Consider the following 19,924-nt stretch of genomic DNA (forward strand, 5'->3'; position numbering starts at 1 on the left):
GTAATAGTTAGATGTTGTATTTTAAAACGGTCTTTAACATAAAGATTGGATATAAATAGTCATTTATTGTATGATATCCATTATATCGTTCTTAAATCTAGATCAGAGCAATTTAAAACATATAATTAAAAACATACAATTTAGTGTAACAGCATAAAAAATAAAATGAGGAACATGCTTACTTTTCAATTGAGCTTATGTATTTTGTGTTTAAAAATCAAAATCAAAATGAAGCCTTATTTTCATTAATTTAGAATATGCTATCTTACTATTTCAACTTATTTCTGCATGACGTAAACTTCTATTCGCATGTCCGAGTATTACATGATGCATGATTGGAAATAACAATTTATCTTATCTTATTGATATACTCTGATTCAGCATATCTCTTATAATCGAAACACAGTTATACCATTCACTTTACATAGATGATAATTAAAATAAACACACATATAATAGATACATAAACATATGTTTGTTTAATTTAGAGATGGAGGCTTGTTGATGAATCTGACCAGTTTGTTTTCTTGATAACGTCAGTTTACATAACTCGCGCGGCGATGTGCGTTTGTATATTTATATTAGATCAAACATTATAGCTATCATAGATCCCCCATCAAATCAGATCCTCGTCTGAAATACTCATTTCTGTGAAAATATGCATCCGTTTCCATAGCAACGGCTTTGGATAGGATATGTTCACCTTGAAGAAACAAGCACGTTTTGTTGTTTAGAGTGAGATAAAATAACTTCAAGAACCTCAGGTATAGTATACCTCTTTATTATCATCCCCCCCCAAAATACCCCACAAAACCTCAATACTCAATGATGGTAGTACACTTATATACCTGTACATTTCACATGAAAACGAGTAACATGCTCATTAACTATTGTTCAAATGTAAAGCGGCTACTATTATTGAAACTTCGATTCCAATACGCAAACTTTATGCAAATCACAATAAGATTACGCCAGGTTTAACTTGATGTTTTGCTAGTATGAAAAGAGAACGGTGTATGGTCAACGGATAATTTTTCGGATAGTACAATAACGATATTATTTCCTAAAAAAGAACTTAATAAAATAAAAACAAACAGGTGTATTTGCCAGAAAGCCCAGCATCGCTGTCAAACGTAATTCGACAGACACTGCTTTTGTCAGCAGTTATCAGATTACGTATGGATGCACAATATCAAATAGATTCCTGAAAGCGGGTATTTAACGGGCAGACAGACATACATGACTTAACCACTTGCCAAACCAACCACATGCACGAAACTGTCGCACGGGTGGGGGTTTAAGTACTGATCAAGTTCTTTGACCAAGAAATCAAACCACTCCGCAAGACGGGCCATTTAATATCTAACAAACGGTATAAACACAATGCCAAAATGTTCATAACCGTCGCCCGGTATGTCTAAGAATCCCAGTAGCCATTGTACCATACCTATCTTCCGCATTCCTAGAAATACATAACACCTTCTCCGATTGGTTAATAACGCAGGAAAAGCCAATCGGTGCTACCTTTACATAATTATACAGGTACCGCGGAAGCGATTTTCTCGAGGTATATAAGCGCAGCTTCCGCATAGCACAGCACAAGAACTTGCTCTTTTAACCGTAAGTTGGTGTTGGATGATCGATGATTTTAAAGTCTTTGGGTATTCTCGTGGGATTTGATATTTTATAATACAAAGTATATTCGATAGTTTTGATGTTAATGTAGAATAATTAGCGGCTTTAAACAACGGATTAACGGATTATCTGCAAGTGATTTTCGGATAAAATTAATGCACGCGTAGCTAGCATTTAAGTGCGAAAAAATCGTTTTTTAAAAATAGATTAAAATAACACGGTAAACTGATTTTGAACCATATGATATTAAGTGCCTGTGGAATAACCAGATGTTTACAAATTAGTTTGTATAAACTTTCATTAATTATGATAATGTTGTACGGTATGTAGCGTTTTAACAGCATGATCTAAATTAAAAGTAACATTTAGAATAGTTAATGACAGTTCGAAGTTACAATACTCATTAGTACTTAATTTTCACGATTTGTAGCATTATTATTTCATCCGCTTCTTTGCATAGTCAGCTCATTTCAATATAAATTTACGATCTGGTTAGTCATTTTGGGCCTCATTTGGCATCAAAGCAGGGTTTTATCAGAGAACAAGCGGAAATATGTTAAAATATTTCAGCAAATTGGTTTATCATTGCGGTTCCATAACTGGTGCCAAGATCTGCAGGTTTTCTCTCAGACGCCCATGTGGTGGGGAAATGAATCACTTATTCACCTTGAATATTTTGTATATATTATAACGGCACTACAGTTTGCTGTTTTGCTGAAATAGCTCGTATGTAATATAAACTTTAGTCTTACGAGCAAAAACGTGACGAAAAATTATCAAACCAACCAACGCCTTTTCAAAATAGTTTTTACTTCATCTTATTTATATAGCCTGCTTATCTACTTTATACCAGGCTATGCTTTCAAGATAACTTACAACATTCCTTCATATTTCAGGGGAAAGAGCGGTTCAAGTCTTTGCATAGAATAAGTTCTCTTGGAACTACTTTTTTCGTCTCCCACGAACACACTAGATTCTCAAGATGACTGATTGGTCCGCCGACCCAGAGTTCCAGTATCTGGCCGTAGACCGGAAGAAGCTTATGAGAGAGCAGACCCAGCCTTTTGATGGCAAAAAGTCCTGCTGGGTCCCGTGCCCGAAGGAGGGGTTCGTCCGCGCTGAGATCCAGTCCACTAAAGGTGAAGAGGTCACCGTCAAGGTTGACTCTAACAATGACGTAAGTAAATACCTAATTATCAAAGTGAATACTTAATTCCAAAACCATTGAAATAACTTCTACATAATAACGCTCTGTATACACAAATACTCGCATTGTGCGCACTAGATTGGAGTGATTCCGTTCATACATGCTGGTGGAAAATCATAAGTATTTTAATTCCGCTCTAACAATTTCAAACTGACCAAATTTACCATTTTCCCATATCGAAACTGGAACAAAGTTTCAAGGATTTCATCATAAAAATAAATAAAAAATGAAAATCAAGTTCCATCGGTCTCTGCAACAGTCGTATGTATACAGCGCACATACTAACCACCTTCACAGCTAAGCTATGTACACCACCACAGCAATTACTTGTATTCTGACCGTTTGTTCCTTGTACAGATCAAGACGTTCAAGAAGGACGATGTGCAGCAGGTGAATCCGCCCAAGTTCGAGATGACGGACGACATGGCCAACATGACCTACCTGAACGAAGCTTCCGTCCTTAATAACCTCAGGACCAGATACTTCTCGGGATACATCTATGTAAGTTTCAATTTAGTGCGCATGCGTATAAACCATTTATAAGATCTTAATGGCCACCTCGTTGTACGTATTATGAAGAAGATATATTTTAATCTTGATGTTTATTTTGCGATTTTGATATATCAAATCTTGTACTTCGATATAGTTCGAAAACACTAAATACCCAGTTCCAATCTTGCGAAAATAGTCAGAAATTGGCTCAGACAGAACAATACATGATAAGCATCTAAGGAGCTAATTTTTTCAACCTACTGTGCCCAGTGCGTAGTGCTTCTTTCTTTCTTGTGACCGCTCTTTTTAAAGTTTCAAACGGCATTACAAAATAACACATCTATGCGTCCGTCGATGACTTACCAAACTGTTTGTTTTCCCGCGCAGACGTATTCTGGCCTGTTTTGTGTGGCGGTGAACCCGTACCGCCGGCTGCCAATCTATCTTGACTCCATCATTGCCAAGTACCGCGGAAAGAGGAAGCTGGAGATGCCGCCCCATCTCTTCTCCGTTGCCGACAACGCCTACCAGTACATGTTGCAGGGTGAGTTACGCAAAAGGTTTACTCACCCTCCTTAATTTACCTGTTGGTCAGAAAAAGCATTTGTTTTGCAATTTTGGACAGCAATTCTTCGAGTTGCAGACTAAAAGGTCCGTTCACCATCATGCAGTCTGTTTAAATAGTCTCTCATTCTTGTCATCGAGTTAAGTGTTTTCACTGAGGTATATATTTATTTGATATGTTTTGATTAGGGGATTTTTAATCACATAAAAAGTTATGGTCGCATTCTTAAATGTATTTTATGTAAGCCATAAACCCTGCAAATTCATTCGATGTACATTTTAACGAACATACCGTGGATCACGTGCATTTAAGGTCACGCCACATTTGCATCATAACGATGGAATATCTCGATACACCTACTGGAACTGTTTTAAAATCTTTTATCAGTAGGATTGTTTATGGCTTTGTACTTGATGTATAGCACATTACCAGGACCTTCCTAGTACATCTAGTACATTTTAAAAGATTATTCTTTAGCAATATAAATATGTCGATTCATCGATACACTGCCGACTTTTTATCTGTGTGGGAGTGTAAAAAACGCCTGCGAAATGGTTAAACAATATACGTCTGAATTGTACCTGTACATACATATGCCGTACAATATCATGTTATTGTTGCTTTTTCACAAAACCATGGTATGAAATTTCACCGCTGCCAGAACTTACCCACTTACCTGTGTAAATTTCTGAATCTCATGCCAGTTTCCATGGTAACCACAATCCCATATTTGGTGGATGGTTTCTAAAAATAACCACACGCGCCTCCTTATCATGTCTGCTGTGGGAAGATATTTGATTTACCTGGGGAACGGAAAAATGCAAACATTATAATTTCATGATAGCATCTGCTTAGGCTTTGAGATTGGTGAAGGCTGCTTGAGACTGACATGTACACACAGTCTAATATGTTGTTAAGATTTGTGGAGAACATGTAATAGATACTTTGTAATGATCCTTGCATTGAGATACAATATGATACTACGAGAATGAAAATGAACATTATTCACAAAGCCCTTCTTAGTCATATCTAAATGTTATTTAATTTATTTGCGAATATTGGCCAATAAATTAATGTTTTAAAATGGTAATCTTTAATTAATACATTGTGTACAAATGTTATACATGTATAAACATAAAATACTCAACAAGAACTTCATTTTTTTTTATCGCTTTCAGATCGTGAAAACCAGTCCATGCTGATCACGTGAGTAACACCTGTTGTGCACGTTGATTTCATTTAAAATGGCGCACTCAACGCACAGAGATTTTTACAAACTTTAAACAAAAAATCTAAATAATTTACAGCAAATAGGTGATTATCAAATATACTGATACTTGAAACTTGGTGTAGACTTACATGCACTACAAAACGCAATTTACACAGTTTGCAGTGAATCCTACCTTACCTTTCCCTTCTCATGAGTTGAACTTTTTTAAATTGAAGCTCACACTAACTTTGTTTCTTTCTAACCCTTAACCTATTTTCTCTCCCTGCCCTTCCCGCTCACACAGCGGCGAAAGCGGTGCTGGAAAAACAGAGAGCACGAAGAAAGTGATTAAATATTTTGCCATTGTGGCGGCTAACATCTACAAAAAACACCAAGGGGAAAACCCACCATCTATTGACTCTAAAATCCAGGACACCCCGTACGCTGTAAGTGTTAAGATTATGTCCTGACCTGTTGTAAAGGACTTGGTGTTGATTGGTGCGATATTTTGAACAAAGTGGAGTCTTCTCTTTGGATTGGGGTGTTCATGCTTAGATACAAAGTTTAACAATGTTGAGACATGCACGTCAACACCAACGCCTTTGCGGTGTTTAATGTTTATGAAGTGGTACAAAGACAAAGTGATAAAATATTCACTATTGTCCTTGCATCATAACATGATGAAAAATCAGAAAACACGTATTCCATTAGTTGTTAACATTGTTTATGTTTATATTACTTGCATTTAGGGGAGAATCTGGAGCCGGTAAGACCGAGAACACGAAGAAAGTAATTATGTACTTTGCCAAGGTGGCTGCTCAGCTCCAGAAACTCACCGAGGAAGAAAAGTCACATGCGGAAGTCGCAAAGAAGGTTGTCTCGACACCCAAACACACGCTCAACATCTGTACTGCTCTTTGGGTTTAGTAATTGGCAAAATCTATGCGCTAGTTTTAAAAGGCAGTGATTGGGGGTTCACAGAGTGTAGAGTTGCAGATTGTATCTTCCCTACTGTTCCTTTTCCACACTTGAAATGCATGGATGTAACACGAACCAGTTCGAAGTTTTGAATCAACTCTTGTGACACTTTCTTTAGAAGCATGCATATTTAGTTAATCCTGATGATGGTACCGGCAGATGGATTTCTCCACGTTGTTCCAAGACGATATTTATGTATTGAAATGTTTCCATCAAGGAGTGTTGAATCTTTAGCGAACTCGTTTTATCACTGTAGATAACATTAACTTCAACACATTAGAAAATCTACCAAACACTGCTTGACGACTGCTGCACTGTTAAGATTTATTGCCCTTGCATTGGACGTATTTTTTCTTTCCCTAGTTCCACAAACCCACCCTCACCCACACCCCTTTGGGCGTACAATCTGCAACTGTTAAAGGTGGTACTATGTTGAGCGTTTATCCCCGTGTGATCCTCCATCCCTCTCTAGATCAGAAGTGAATTTTACTTTCAGGCAGACCTGGGCAGCAGTGCAGACTTGTTCTGTTGTTATGTTGGGTTTAAACTAACAAGTTCTTTTCTACATCTCTAGTGTAGATCCTACCTGTTTGCAGTGACCCCTTTGTCACATTTTAGAATTTTCCAACATTTATCATAATAGTTAATGTACTTTAGTATACTGTAATATTTATATTTATGATTGATTTGTGAATCAGAAGTTAATGATTTCAACACCAATCCTTGTAATTTTAATAACCTTATATACTGGTATTATACATACTGTTAACGTTCAGTCAATTCCTTTCTTATTTCCTTTATCATTCTTCTTCACCATCTTTTCAAACTGTCCTCCTACTCACTCTTATTCTCCCAATCCCTTACATCAATTCTACTCGAAAGGTGTCTCCAGTGATTTCAATCTCAAACATCTATCTACCCTTCTTTATTTGGTATGACTAAATCAAAAATATCACTTAGTGTTAAACCAATTTAATTTCACGTAATATCAAACTACTAGCATTGTCTAATGTCGTAATAATATCTTTCAATATATTTTTTTTAATATCCATGACAACGGAAGAGCACTTGAACTTTTTTCCTTCTTTCGGTAGACAGTAGACATAGACCTTGTAATGTTTAACCGATGTTTCTTGCACCATACCTTTAGGGGTCATTGGAAGATCAAATTATTCAAGCCAATCCCGTCCTTGAAGCATACGGTAATGCTAAAACCGGCAGAAATAACAACTCTTCACGATTTGTAAGTTGGTCAAATACACACACAGAGCGAGTCCCCGAAGTTCAAAACCTTAAACCCTATATGCCAGATGCCCGTATAAATCCTGTATGCATCCATCAGAAACCGTTTTGAACACGTTAACCAACTGAATTTTTCTCATGACCAATCGAATGTCTTGGGTGTCCCTATACATTCCACCAGTTCACCACCATTCCCCTCTCAAGTAGAATAGCACTGTAGCGAAATGCTCGAGATTCCCCGTTTTTCCATTCACACGTGTTTATGTCAACCTACATAGAAAGTTGACAACACGGTTCCCGTAATGCCCATAGCTTAGACTAGAAACTAGGTTGAAACATTCCCGTTAGAGTTCCATGGCTCCCCGCACAACAGTCCAATTTATTGTCTTAAATGCATCTTTTACTACAGAGTTAACAAGTCGAAAGCTCAGCGCAAGACGGACATATGTCTATCAACAGATATAAAAAGATATGTCAGTCCTACGCCGAGCGCTCGTATTCCCCCCCCCCCCCGTAGAAACTAGAATAGCTTTCAACCTTTGTCAAATATCCATGACAACCGACCACTACTCCTTCATTTCCTTCTTTCTGTAGAAAGTAGACATAGAATTTGTAATGTTTTAACCGATGTTGCTTGCACCATACCTTTAGGGGTCATTGGAAGATCAAATTATTCAAGCCAATCCCGTCCTTGAAGCATACGGCAATGCTAAAACTGTCAGAAATAACAACTCCTCCAGATTCGTAAGTACCGATCACAACAGCTTGTCCACATCGAAACTTAAATGAGATTCCAACCCTCTTCTCACGTTTTATCCTGTACCTACCGGTTGGATTGATTTCCCCTACCTACCAAACCCCTTTATAGTCGGAGTTTTTATCCCACACCTAACCGATTGCTAGAACACCCGTTTTATTCCAGAGTAACATTTTGCACCCTCTTCCAGAAGTACCCCGCCGTCATACCCGACCCTCAACCATCTGATTTGACATGTTGTTTCCTGATTGACACAAAACGATTGTACCTCTTCCTCTTCCAATCCTCGTTTTCTTCAACCAACACCTTTGTGTATAAATCCTTGCTAAACCACTAACGGAAAATAACGCTATCCAATCATATTTGACCCATTCTTACACGAATGGATCATTTTTAATTCGCCAACCTATCACGCTAGTGAAGCGTTAATACGTTATTTTCCGTACTGATTTTGTGCGTTGTGTTGTTTTCCCACCGAATGTTTGACCTTCACCTTTATACCTGTGTTACCACTATTTAGAGAACCCTAGAAGACCAAATTATCCAGGCGAACCCCGTTCTCGAAGCATATGGTAACGCTAAGACCGTTAGAAATAACAACTCTTCCCGTTTTGTAAGTACATGGACATGTACTTAGTTACGTTCTGGTGCATGCGGTTTCACCACCTCCTGTAGATTATCTATAAATATCTCGTTCAGCTGACATCGTGTTTGTTTACAGTTAAAAACAAGTTACTTTTGGAGGCAGTATTTCATTTAAAAAAAATAATATTTAAATGGTTAAACTGATAGTCTTCAAACACATACATGGCAAACATATTAGATGTTTGCTATGTGTGGTGAGTCAGTTGTGTCAGCTGAACGATAGTACTTAAGGTTAAGTATTTAACAACCTCTTTAGCCACATTTACCTGTTATTCTATATTTTCCCTTCTTTCTGTGTGTGACCTTGACCCCGTAGCGCAATCTAGAGGACCAAATTATCCAAGCCAACCCGGTTTTGGAAGCCTTCGGGAACGCAAAGACAATCCGAAATAACAACTCATCCAGATTCGTAAGTATAATTGCAAGGGTCTACGGAATTGACGCCTTTTTTAAAAGTATTGCATAAACAATAGGAAAGACAAAATTTTAAGACAAGCTTCTAGCGAGACTGTATTATATATAATCATACCATCTATATACACGGTTTATTTGAAAACTTAGGTCCATGCGTTCGAAGATCGGATATCGGCGAGTAAATGTCCTTAGAGAGGTTGCGAAACGCTACTTTTAAGTGTACTTATGAACTAATTTTTGAGTGCTTCGTCATCAAAGTCTGTGTACTTTGTGCACATTTTAAGCGTGTAGGCGATATGCAGGACATATGTTAATTGCATAAGGATCGTGTAAGATGAACGGAAGTTCTATCAGTACACATGGGAAGGGATGTCGCAAACACCTTTTATGGTCAACTGCAAGGTCACTATACGTACACGCACAAGAAGTGTATCGCAATATCTCGAATATCTCTGTAGATTGAACCAAAATACCTCAACCAGAAGCATGCTCCCTGTGACCCATTTCTTGTGGTTTTGAATCACTTTATCCAAAGCATGGTTCTCTACCCGTCAGTTATTCCCTAGTTTACAATTACTGTTTTACAATAGTCAAAATTTGCTCATCTGCAATTTGGAATATAAATATATAGTCGCAGATTTGGGTAAATATTGTTGTTAACTATTTTCAGATTAACTATATTCAGAAAGTTGTATGATACTACTCGTTAACGTGAAAATGTACGTCACAAAAATATTGATACATTCACACACGGTCGTAAACAACAAAAACAGAAATAGATTGACGACTGACCGATTTCATTCTTCGTATTTTAAATTAAAGAAACCTCTATAATGTTAACAAATATGATTGTAATTAAGGACAGTAGCATCTGGAAATGATTGCTGCAGAGCTTTGTTCCTCTACTCTAGGGTAAATTCATCCGGATCCACTTCGGACCCACGGGAAAGATCGCCGGAGCTGACATCGAGACATGTAAGTAGGAACATAATAGTTGTTGTGTTTTGGATATCATGTTGTGTAATCAAAAACTGATTAAAGTATTTGTCCCAGTTTGTATGTCACTATCATTTACGCTCAGTAAACATTTTGTCAAAGTAAGATGGTGTTTTGCCATGTTTATTGGTTTATTATTTATAACGATTTGTTTTTACACATCAATTGACTTAATGCTTCACATAATTATTGACGACCATGTAACATTTAGGCTACATACCTCCACTTTAATCCTAAATACAAATTATGGACCTTGATTGACTTTTTTTCATATTTAATGCTGGTGCGAAACCATATTTATCGGCATTCTATGCCAGTTTATTTAATTTGTAACACTCTTCGTCTACAGGGTCAGCTGCACCAGCACTGGATTGATGGCGCTGGTGGTAGATTTGTCAGATTAACTAATCTTGGAATTTTCTTCTGAAGGTCTATAGATGAGCACCATATACAGATATTAACTAATACCTCCTCGCAGCCTCGTTGAACCTACCTTATTATAAAGAATCAACAGTATTTGTTTACCTTCCCGTTTATTTAATGTTTTTACTTTACACAGCCCGATCAGCCCACCTGAATGGCGTGACCCACAAATGTTTCCATAAGACAGACCCGATATGAACCATTTATTATTATAAATTATCCTGTTTGATTATTTTACCACCTTGATTATGTTGAACATGTGAACCTTGCTTGACATACCATAACTGACCTACCCCCGTGTTTCCCGTGTGTAGATCTACTGGAGAAATCTCGCGTCACGTTCCAGCAATCGGCGGAGAGAAACTACCACATTTTCTACCAGATGCTCTCACCCGCATGTCCCAAGTACCACGGTCAGTACTCACAGTACAAACTGTGTACACACTTAAATCTAAAGTACAAGTCGGATATTGATTGCCCGGCTTGTCCTCTACGACTGGTATACATATAGGTTTGATATTCACGTCTGAAGCCTACCTTTACCATTTTTTCTCTTTGCCTCACTACCATAATCCTCCTACCGGTACACCATCTACTCCAAACAGGCATGACCATCAATAACTCTAAAATGAACCACCGATAACTCTCTTTAACTACCAGTTTAATCAAGAGTGATACCAAAAACCTTTCCACCAAAAATAACAAATTGATTTTTGAAACTCCACCCTATAACAAATAAAACAAAAAAAATAATAATTAGTTATTCTTACTTATGTATATGGACTTATCCCTAATGATACCTAAACCAATAGTAACACACTGTATTAACGTACCTGCATGCATTTGGTTAATGTTTGTCGAACTGAATTCGATTGTCTCCACATAATCAAGTAGTAATCAATGAAATGTATAAACATTTGATCAAAGAAAGAATCTAGACTCGTCTGAAACATCGGAGACAAGCGTATACAGTTTTGCTTACATTACGCCATCCCCAAAACCTTCCAATGCCGACAGAGGCCCGTTATGCGTGTTTCAGAGACGTGCCTCGTGAGCCCCGACCCGGGTCTCTACAATTTCATCAACCAGGGCGTGCTTACCGTCGACGGAATCGACGACGTCGAGGAAATGAAGCTCACCGACGTACGTGAACTTGATTTGAGTTTTATTTGCGTTGTTGTTTCAATCCACTGATGAATGATATTTTACACTTCTGCCATGCATTATACATTGATTTCATATTACCAATATTAATTGCAAGACCCCTTTTCATCCAACCTTGTTTTTCTTTCCCTATTCCAGGAAGCCTTTGACGTCCTGGGCTTCACGAACGAGGAGAAGACGAGCATGTTCAAGTGCACTTCGGCCATCATCCACTTCGGAGAGATGAAGTTTAAGCAGAGGCCCAGGGAGGAGCAGGCTGAGCCCGATGGAACAGCAGGTCGGTACAGCAGAATTGTGTCTTGTTTCATAACGTTTAATCCATTGCCTAACAATAATCTTATATTCACTGCAATATGTGTGTTTATTCTTGATTTCCTTTTAAATCTGTTAGACAACGATCACTGCATCTTCAAACATGTTCAGAGTAAAATTGATTGCTTGTCTCTGTAGTTTCCACAGTAGTATTGATGTAAAACTTGCAGAGGAGTACCTGTTACACATTTTTTTTTAAATTTATATTATGATTTTGTATTTAGTTTGATTGCATGCAACACTTGTATGCATGGTGGTTTATGTGTATCGTGATTCAAACATCGTGTTAAAGGTCCTAAGTATTATTGATATGATTCTTCTAACTCCTCCAATACCCATCACTTTAAGCCGTCCTTAAAAGTTAACAACACACGCGACTAACACTACTATTATCTCTGTTCTATATTTACACCAGAGGCTGAGAAGGTCGCCTTCCTGCTGGGCGTGAACGCAGGTGACCTCCTTAAGGGATTTTTGAAGCCGAAGATCAAGGTTGGCAACGAGTACGTCACCCAGGGCCGTAACAAGGACCAGGTCGTATACTCCGTCAGCGCCCTTGCCAAGTCCCTGTACGACCGTATGTTCGGCTGGCTGGTCAGGAGAATCAACAAGACTCTCGACACTAAGGCCAAGAGAAACTACTTCATTGGTGTGTTGGACATCGCCGGTTTCGAAATCTTTGACGTGAGTAATTTTGGTTAGGCGAATTAGTTTCAATTTCATCTGTTAACAATGACGCATATTTGGAAACTACATGTATTCTGTTTTTGGATCGAAAGGGAAATGTTATTGAAGGTCTCAAAATGGTCTTCTGACATTACTATAAGTGACTTCGATTTTGTATTTTAAAGATTTTACAGCTGGTGATGTATATAAGTCTTATGACATAATTATTCAGCCTTAGCCTTCAACGTTTATATAAGTGTGTTTATGTTCCCTTTCACAGTTCAACAGTTTTGAGCAGTTGTGCATCAATTACACCAATGAGCGCCTGCAGCAGTTCTTCAACCACCACATGTTCATTCTGGAACAGGAGGAGTACAAGAAGGAAGGCATCCAGTGGGAGTTCATCGACTTCGGCATGGATCTCCAGGCCTGTATCGACCTCATCGAGAAGGTACGCTTATAGCAACAATCACTCATCATTGAGCATAATAATACGCGCATACATATCTGTATTTCAATATGATGCACACGTGACAGTGCTAACAGTGATGTACCTTTTATTATTAAAATTCATTCCGTTATTATAAACAATAAAGTATATGGAATTGCTTTTTTAAATACTATTGCCTTTAACCGTATGTTATCTCGTAACGTTGATTTACACCATTTGTTTAATGGTTATTAAAATAACTATGGTTTTCATATGAAAGCAACTATGTGCCCATATGAAAATGTATTATTTAGCAGATACATATATGTTGGATTTAACAGTTTTCTCACCCTTTTTCTCTCTCCTTACAGCCTATGGGTATCCTGTCCATCCTAGAGGAGGAGTGCATGTTCCCGAAGGCTTCGGACAAGACGTTCCTGGAGAAGATGTACAACAACCATCTGGGCAAGTCCCCCAACTTCCAGAAACCAGTCAGGAGCAGGAAGGGTGGCGCAGATGCCCACTTTGAGCTCTGCCACTACGCAGGAGCTGTAAGTTGGATTTTTATAGAATCATGCATCCAATGGTCAATTTCAAACCCTCGAGTATCCGTTCAAAACTTTCGTTTTCCAAACTGTCAAACTGATATAATGTTTTCAAAATCATACGCACTCTCCTATACTAAGTAATATACAGGTCACCATTATTCTAACTTTTTCTTAATGGATATTTAGTGATCCGATAACTGTTCCTGACGATTAAAAAAGAAATGTTACGATTTTAATACCATAGGGATGGTTAGAATTGAATGCATTCAGTATTACCCTATATACAAGTAGTTCTTACAACCTGCGACCATGTTATGTACATGGGCCTAGCCAATAAGAATGCCGATATGCTATTTCAGCAATTAATTCACAATACACGTGTACTCAAACCCTTTCCCTCCCCGCCGCAGGTGCCGTACAACACCAGCGGGTGGCTGGACAAGAACAAGGATCCCCTGAACGAGACGGTGGTCGCTCTCCTCGAGCAGTCCAAGGAGGCCCTTGTCCAGACACTCTTCCACACTCAAGCAGGTAGGCATACAACCACTGACACAAGGGTGGTATTCAATATGCAACTTAAGTCACTCGAGTGGTCAAACATTATTAAATTGATTTGTCAATTTTTTAATGGCTTCATCGTTCTTAGATTCAGGGAAGACCAATATTGAATACCACCCGGAAGTCATCTATGCAGGTGCATTAATCTGGTTGGTACAAGTTTATAAACTTTGCACAAGTCTTTACATTAATACATATATATTATTCACATTAATACATATATATATTATACCATATTTCACATATGTTTTACTTGCTCGATTATCATTGAGTTGCTACAAAGTAATGTGTATAGTGATCATGATAATAAAATATCATTGATATAAATATCTAATTAATTTATAAATGAAAATACTTGTTCAAAAACAAAGGTGCGTGTTATCATGATATTTTTATAGAGGCCATTGGTGCCAGAATGCAGTGAATTGTTTGCCTGAGCACTTTCAGCGGACGACGCATCGGTCCTGGCATCATGCCCGGGTCTGCTAGCGCTCGAGCTTTAGCACTTTCGCTGTCACCCTTTAGGGTTTGACTTTTCACCAACAGCTCGCATACACACGTGACAGGCGTTCAGTGGCAAATAGCCCATCAACCTGTATTGGTCATTTTATGTCCATATATACCTAGGTTCATTTGCGTAATATGCAAAACCCTTTAAATTCCAGTGGATCCAGACGCTGCCCATAAAAAGAAGAAATCCTCGGCTTTCCAAACGATTTCCGCTACGCATAAAGTATGTATATGACATGTATCTCTGGTCAACCGTTTGCCCGTATGTCACAGAATTGTTCATCTCGCCCTTATTCCTGTCGTGCTACACAAATGAAATAAGACACGCTTACTGTTGGACTTGTTTAGTTTATTTGTCAACGTTTATCCTTTAGAAATCATAGAAATCCCATACACGCTTGGTGTCGCCACTGTATAGTTGAAAGAAAAAAGTTATACTATATCGAGTTATAGAGTATCCAGGTTACAGAGAATATGTAATAGTTAGATAACGTGAAGTAAATTCTTAATGATTAAAAATGGACGGAGTGAGCGTAGCGAACGAGCCCTTCTTAATCATTATGATATTACTGACTTAGAATACAAACTCATTGGCTGATGCATTGTCAACGCAAAATCTGACACAGGGAGTGTGTATTGGATGAGTGGCAGTCGGCGGTTCTTTAAACACCCGCGAACGTTGAAATGCTTAATGATTAAGTCTAGTACTTAATGATTGAATATCTGCAATTTCATTGGCTAGGAATGTAGGTTGTGATCTGAACATAGTTTATTCTGGGGAATCTATTGGCATGATAAGCATATACATAATCATAGTAAATATTATAGTGTACATGTACACCTTACCGGTCCTGCCTCGTTCATGCTGTTAAAGGTAACGGTTTTGAAGATTTATTATACTTTCAATGAAAGTTAGTACTCAATTCCGTAATTTCCGGAGTTTTAAAGTTATCTTGTAGCAATATTTCCATTTTTTTTTTGTATCTACACAATGTCTGTTGATAAACATTCGAAATGTGCAAAGCGCTGCCCTTGTTCATCAATTCTCTATTCGTGTTCTCACTAACTTGGCCTGTGCAATTAATGAACCAATACATGATTCTGATCTGTGTCTATAATTCTTCCCGTTTTTGTGTTCTAAAACCCATGTTTCACAAATAATATCTGTACCAAGCCACGCAATGCTGTTTAAGCATAATATAAGCTGTATTATCATTTACCACCGAGCGTGTCACTCTGTGTTTTAGGAGTCCCTGAACAAACTCATGAAGAACCTGTATACCACTCATCCCCACTTTGTACGTTGTATTATCCCCAACGAGACAAAGACGCCAGGTAACTATGACGTCACGCACTTAGTGACGGAGAATGCAGACGACATATTTCCCCCTTTGAACCCCGGAGTGCAGTGATATTCTTGTTTCCATCCTGATCCACGCATGGTTTTGTAGGTCACCCCGAGTGTTGAAAGTAGAAGGAACATCCTGCATGCGAAGCAAATTGTTTAGATTGTTGATCACCGTTCGTCCCCTAATTCTACCTAGATGACCTCATTGTAGATACCAGCACCGGCAGAAATTGGTTTCGATGATTTGTTATAGATATTTCTACTAACCCCCTGTATGTCCCGCTAATATGGTAGCAGAATACAGACCAGCATATGTTATTTAGCGTACCTGACCTTGTAGCGTTCACTTGTTCTGTAGTAACTGTAGCTGTCACTGTTTCGTTCTGTATGTAACGGTTTTGACAAAACAGCAACGACCAATTTCTTATTATTGAACCACTTTTAATTAGTCTATAGTTTTTAACCAAAAAGCAGCAGTTAAACTGGTCGTCGCTGTTTTGCATTTCCGGTTTTCTTTCCCAGCATGTACCATGTATGAATTTCTGACCTTGTTTGTTTCGTAGGAGTCTCTCAACAGGCTGATGAAGCACCTTTTCACGACCTCACCACATTTTGTAAGGTGTATTTTGCCGAACGAGCAAAAGGCGCCCGGTAAGTTAAGGTCAACGTGAGAATGCTCCTACTGGTCAAGTTTAAATACCTAAATTGTATCAATCGTAGTTTTCCCTAGAGAGTTCAGCATGATTTGTCCGATTTCTTAAAAATGATTCTAAACTCGTAACAAATGCTTTCAAACCTTTTGAGTCATTTTCCTAAATCCTGAAAAAAATATCCATAATGCTGTATATAAGTAAAAATAATATTATGAATCAAATTCTTTAAATTTCTTACCTTGTATAATAAAACATCCACAACTCACGTAACGTTTAACCCCGCCCCTACAGGAGTGATTGACGCACCCCTGGTGTTGAACCAGCTCCAATGTAACGGTGTGCTGGAGGGTATCCGTATCTGCAGGAAGGGATTCCCCAACAGGATCATCTACTCTGAGTTCAAACAGAGGTATCAAATGAATTTCCAAGCATCATTTTATCAAATCAAATCAAATTAAAGTGTAACTATTACAACGAAGATATCAGTAATCGTATTAAAATGTATTTTTAAATAACCATTTCATTGTCTTTTCTGCGGAAAGATTATGCATCCGCAGCTAACTTCGTAAGCATATGGAACTCCTATACACAAAACGCAACTAATATGTTTCAGTCTATATTCAAGTGGACTGAAATTCACATGTTTCTTACTCCTGTCCCTTCCAGATACTCAATCCTTGCCCCTAACGCGATCCCCCAAGGGTTCGTGGACGGGAAGGTAGTGACTGAGAAGATCCTGACGGCCCTCCAAATGGACCCTAACGAGTACCGGCTCGGCTCCACCAAAGTCTTCTTCAAGGCCGGTGTGCTCGGTATGCTTGAGGACATGAGGGACGAGCGCCTCTCCAAGATCATCTCCCTCTTCCAGGCGCACATCCGGGGCTACCTGATGCGCAGACAGTACAAAAAACTCCAGGACCAGAGGTAACATCCGGATCTTAAACAGTCCCTGTAATAGACATCGTTAGCATGTATGGTTTATTGGAAATGTTTGGCAATTGTGCCATAATATTACGTATATTTGAATGAATTATTTCACTCCATGAAAAACTTGAACGAATAACCAATTATATGAAAAAGCACTATTGTTTATGTTGTAAATATCGATATCATATTTTGTCCCATCATTGAAATGTACTTTTTTCATTTCAATTATGTTGAACATTGTAAACCAATCTTATTAGTGAGTGATACGCAGAGTTATCCTTACCAATTTATACATTTTGCCGTGAACCATTAAAGCATTAAATAATTATTTAAACTATAGGATTATTAATTGTTAGGATAATGTAATAAATCGCAAACGATATTCTATTTTCAATTATAATAGGATTAGATTAGTAAGATTATAAGAGTGCCATTTGTTCTCGACTTTCGGTAAGCACTTGACTTTTGAATAAGCGTTTTCTGTACATTTGTGTTAAAATTGAACATAAACTTACATTCAATTTTCACATACACATTTTAGAATCGGTCTGTCGGTGATCCAGAGGAACATCCGAAAATGGTTGGTGCTAAGGAACTGGCAGTGGTGGAAACTGTACACAAAGGTGAAGCCTCTGCTGAACATCGCCCGCGCCGAGGATGATATGAAGAAGAAGGAAGAAGAACTTGAGAAAACCAAGGCTGAGCTTGCCAAGGTGGAGAAGATCAAAAAAGAGTTGGAGGAACAGAATGTGACATTGCTGCAACAGAAGAACGACATGTACCTTCAGCTGCAGGCGGAGCAGGACACGCTGATTGACGCCGAAGAGAAGATTGAAAGACTTATCAAACAGAAGGCTGACTTTGAATCGCAGATGAAGGAGTTGGAGGAGAGACTTCTGGATGAGGAGGATGCTGCTGCTGAGCTGGAAGCACTCAAGAAAAAGATGGAGAGTGAGAACTCTGATCTTAAGAAAGATCTTGAGGACTTAGAGACCTCTCTGGCCAAGGCAGAATCAGAAAAGAGCACGAAGGACAACCAGATCCGGACTCTGCAAGATGAGATGGCACAGCAGGATGAGCAGATCTCAAAGCTGAACAAGGACAAGAAGAACATGGACGAGAACCTGAGGAAGACTCAGGAATCCCTGCAGGCCGAGGAGGACAAGGTCAACCACCTCACCAAACTCAAGGGCAAGCTCGAAGCTACTCTCGACGAGGTACATTACTATTCAAAACCTTAGCCTTTAATTCATACATGTATAAATATGCAATGTAATTATTTATTGTGCATAATTTCGATCTATAGAATTAAATAATACCTGTTCCTTCCAGATAGCAAACTAAATTGATAAATCATGTAAAATGTTTTACTAGTACATTAATTTTATATAGTTTAATGCATTTACATTTCATTAATGTAATATCGTAGCTTGAGGACAACCTTGAGCGCGAGAAGAAGGTCCGGGCTGACGTTGAGAAAGCGAGAAAGAAGGTAGAGCAGGAACTCAAGCAGACACAAGAGACCGTCGAGGACCTAGAGCGGGTCAAAAGGGATCTCGAGGAAAACGTCCGCAGGTATGGGCGATACATTGGCTTGAACATGAGAATGAGGTTGATTCTTGATATTATCATGTTGGGTTCGAAATTTGGGGAACACACTCCATATGGCCATGAATACGCACGAAAGTATAAGTTACGTTAGGTTTGGATTTCGACAACAATAAAATGAACGTAGGTTGGCTTTCATGCTCTGGTATTTTCAGTTTTGGTTCTTGCATAAAATGATAAACGGCCAGGAAAATACTTATTTTATTATTCCGAAACGGTATAATAAATTAACCGTTACTTTCTTGTTTTCTTGCTTTTTAATTTTTTTGTGACGCCAATATGTTTACTTTATGGTACTATGCTCTAATTGCAGGAAGGACGTCGAGATGAAGAACCTGCACTCTAAGCTGGAGGACGAGCAGAGTCTGGTCGCCCAGCTGCAGAGAAAGATCAAAGAACTACTGGTGCGTGCTTAATTAAACATTAATTAACGCAGGTGCATGTTAATTAATGCACACTTTCAGTAGGTAGTACTTCAAAAATGTTCTCCAAGTTCAAGGACGAGTTTCTTGCTTCGCTTGTACTTCTGCGGAACAGCACAATGGCGTTTGTGAATCATTAGCGTTCGTGTCATTCTACAGTAGATTAATGTAGCCTGATATCGATGTTTTGTGGTATTTTGCGTATGTTGTAAGG

General features: G+C 38.4%; 1 protein-coding gene across 11 annotated transcripts in view; it reads left to right on the forward strand.

Annotated features, from left to right (window-relative positions):
* Positions 1 to 1,605: 1,605 nt before the first annotated feature.
* LOC128212555 (myosin heavy chain, striated muscle-like) overlaps positions 1,606 to 19,924 on the forward strand; it is a 28,686-nt gene continuing 10,367 nt past the window's right edge. For 4 of the 11 annotated variants that reach the window (XR_008257549.1, XM_052918058.1, XM_052918059.1 and 1 more), the window contains exons 1-22: positions 1,606 to 1,620; positions 2,532 to 2,812; positions 3,200 to 3,343; positions 3,722 to 3,878; positions 5,078 to 5,105; positions 5,414 to 5,555; positions 9,048 to 9,140; positions 10,057 to 10,120; positions 10,879 to 10,977; positions 11,604 to 11,707; positions 11,867 to 12,005; positions 12,456 to 12,724; positions 12,987 to 13,157; positions 13,508 to 13,687; positions 14,095 to 14,215; positions 14,908 to 14,975; positions 16,000 to 16,087; positions 17,045 to 17,162; positions 17,420 to 17,677; positions 18,222 to 18,897; positions 19,110 to 19,255; positions 19,602 to 19,692. Coding sequence is in view for 10 of the 11 variants with exons in the window: in XM_052918058.1 (XP_052774018.1) it covers positions 2,618 to 2,812; positions 3,200 to 3,343; positions 3,722 to 3,878; positions 5,078 to 5,105; positions 5,414 to 5,555; positions 9,048 to 9,140; positions 10,057 to 10,120; positions 10,879 to 10,977; positions 11,604 to 11,707; positions 11,867 to 12,005; positions 12,456 to 12,724; positions 12,987 to 13,157; positions 13,508 to 13,687; positions 14,095 to 14,215; positions 14,908 to 14,975; positions 16,000 to 16,087; positions 17,045 to 17,162; positions 17,420 to 17,677; positions 18,222 to 18,897; positions 19,110 to 19,255; positions 19,602 to 19,692 (3,351 nt within the window). In the remaining variant the exon portion in view is untranslated. Of the gene's footprint in view, positions 1,621 to 2,531; positions 2,813 to 3,199; positions 3,344 to 3,721; positions 3,879 to 5,077; positions 5,106 to 5,413; positions 5,556 to 5,858; positions 5,983 to 7,980; positions 8,074 to 8,606; positions 8,700 to 9,047; positions 9,141 to 10,056; positions 10,121 to 10,878; positions 10,978 to 11,603; positions 11,708 to 11,866; positions 12,006 to 12,455; positions 12,725 to 12,986; positions 13,158 to 13,507; positions 13,688 to 14,094; positions 14,216 to 14,907; positions 14,976 to 15,999; positions 16,088 to 16,663; positions 16,752 to 17,044; positions 17,163 to 17,419; positions 17,678 to 18,221; positions 18,898 to 19,109; positions 19,256 to 19,601; positions 19,693 to 19,924 lie in introns of those variants that run through there. The other 7 variants (XM_052918053.1, XM_052918054.1, XM_052918055.1 and 4 more) reach the window with 7 other exon arrangements.

Source organism: Mya arenaria, chromosome 2 (assembly GCF_026914265.1).
Source record: "Mya arenaria isolate MELC-2E11 chromosome 2, ASM2691426v1".
Lineage (NCBI taxonomy): Eukaryota > Metazoa > Mollusca > Bivalvia > Myida > Myidae > Mya > Mya arenaria.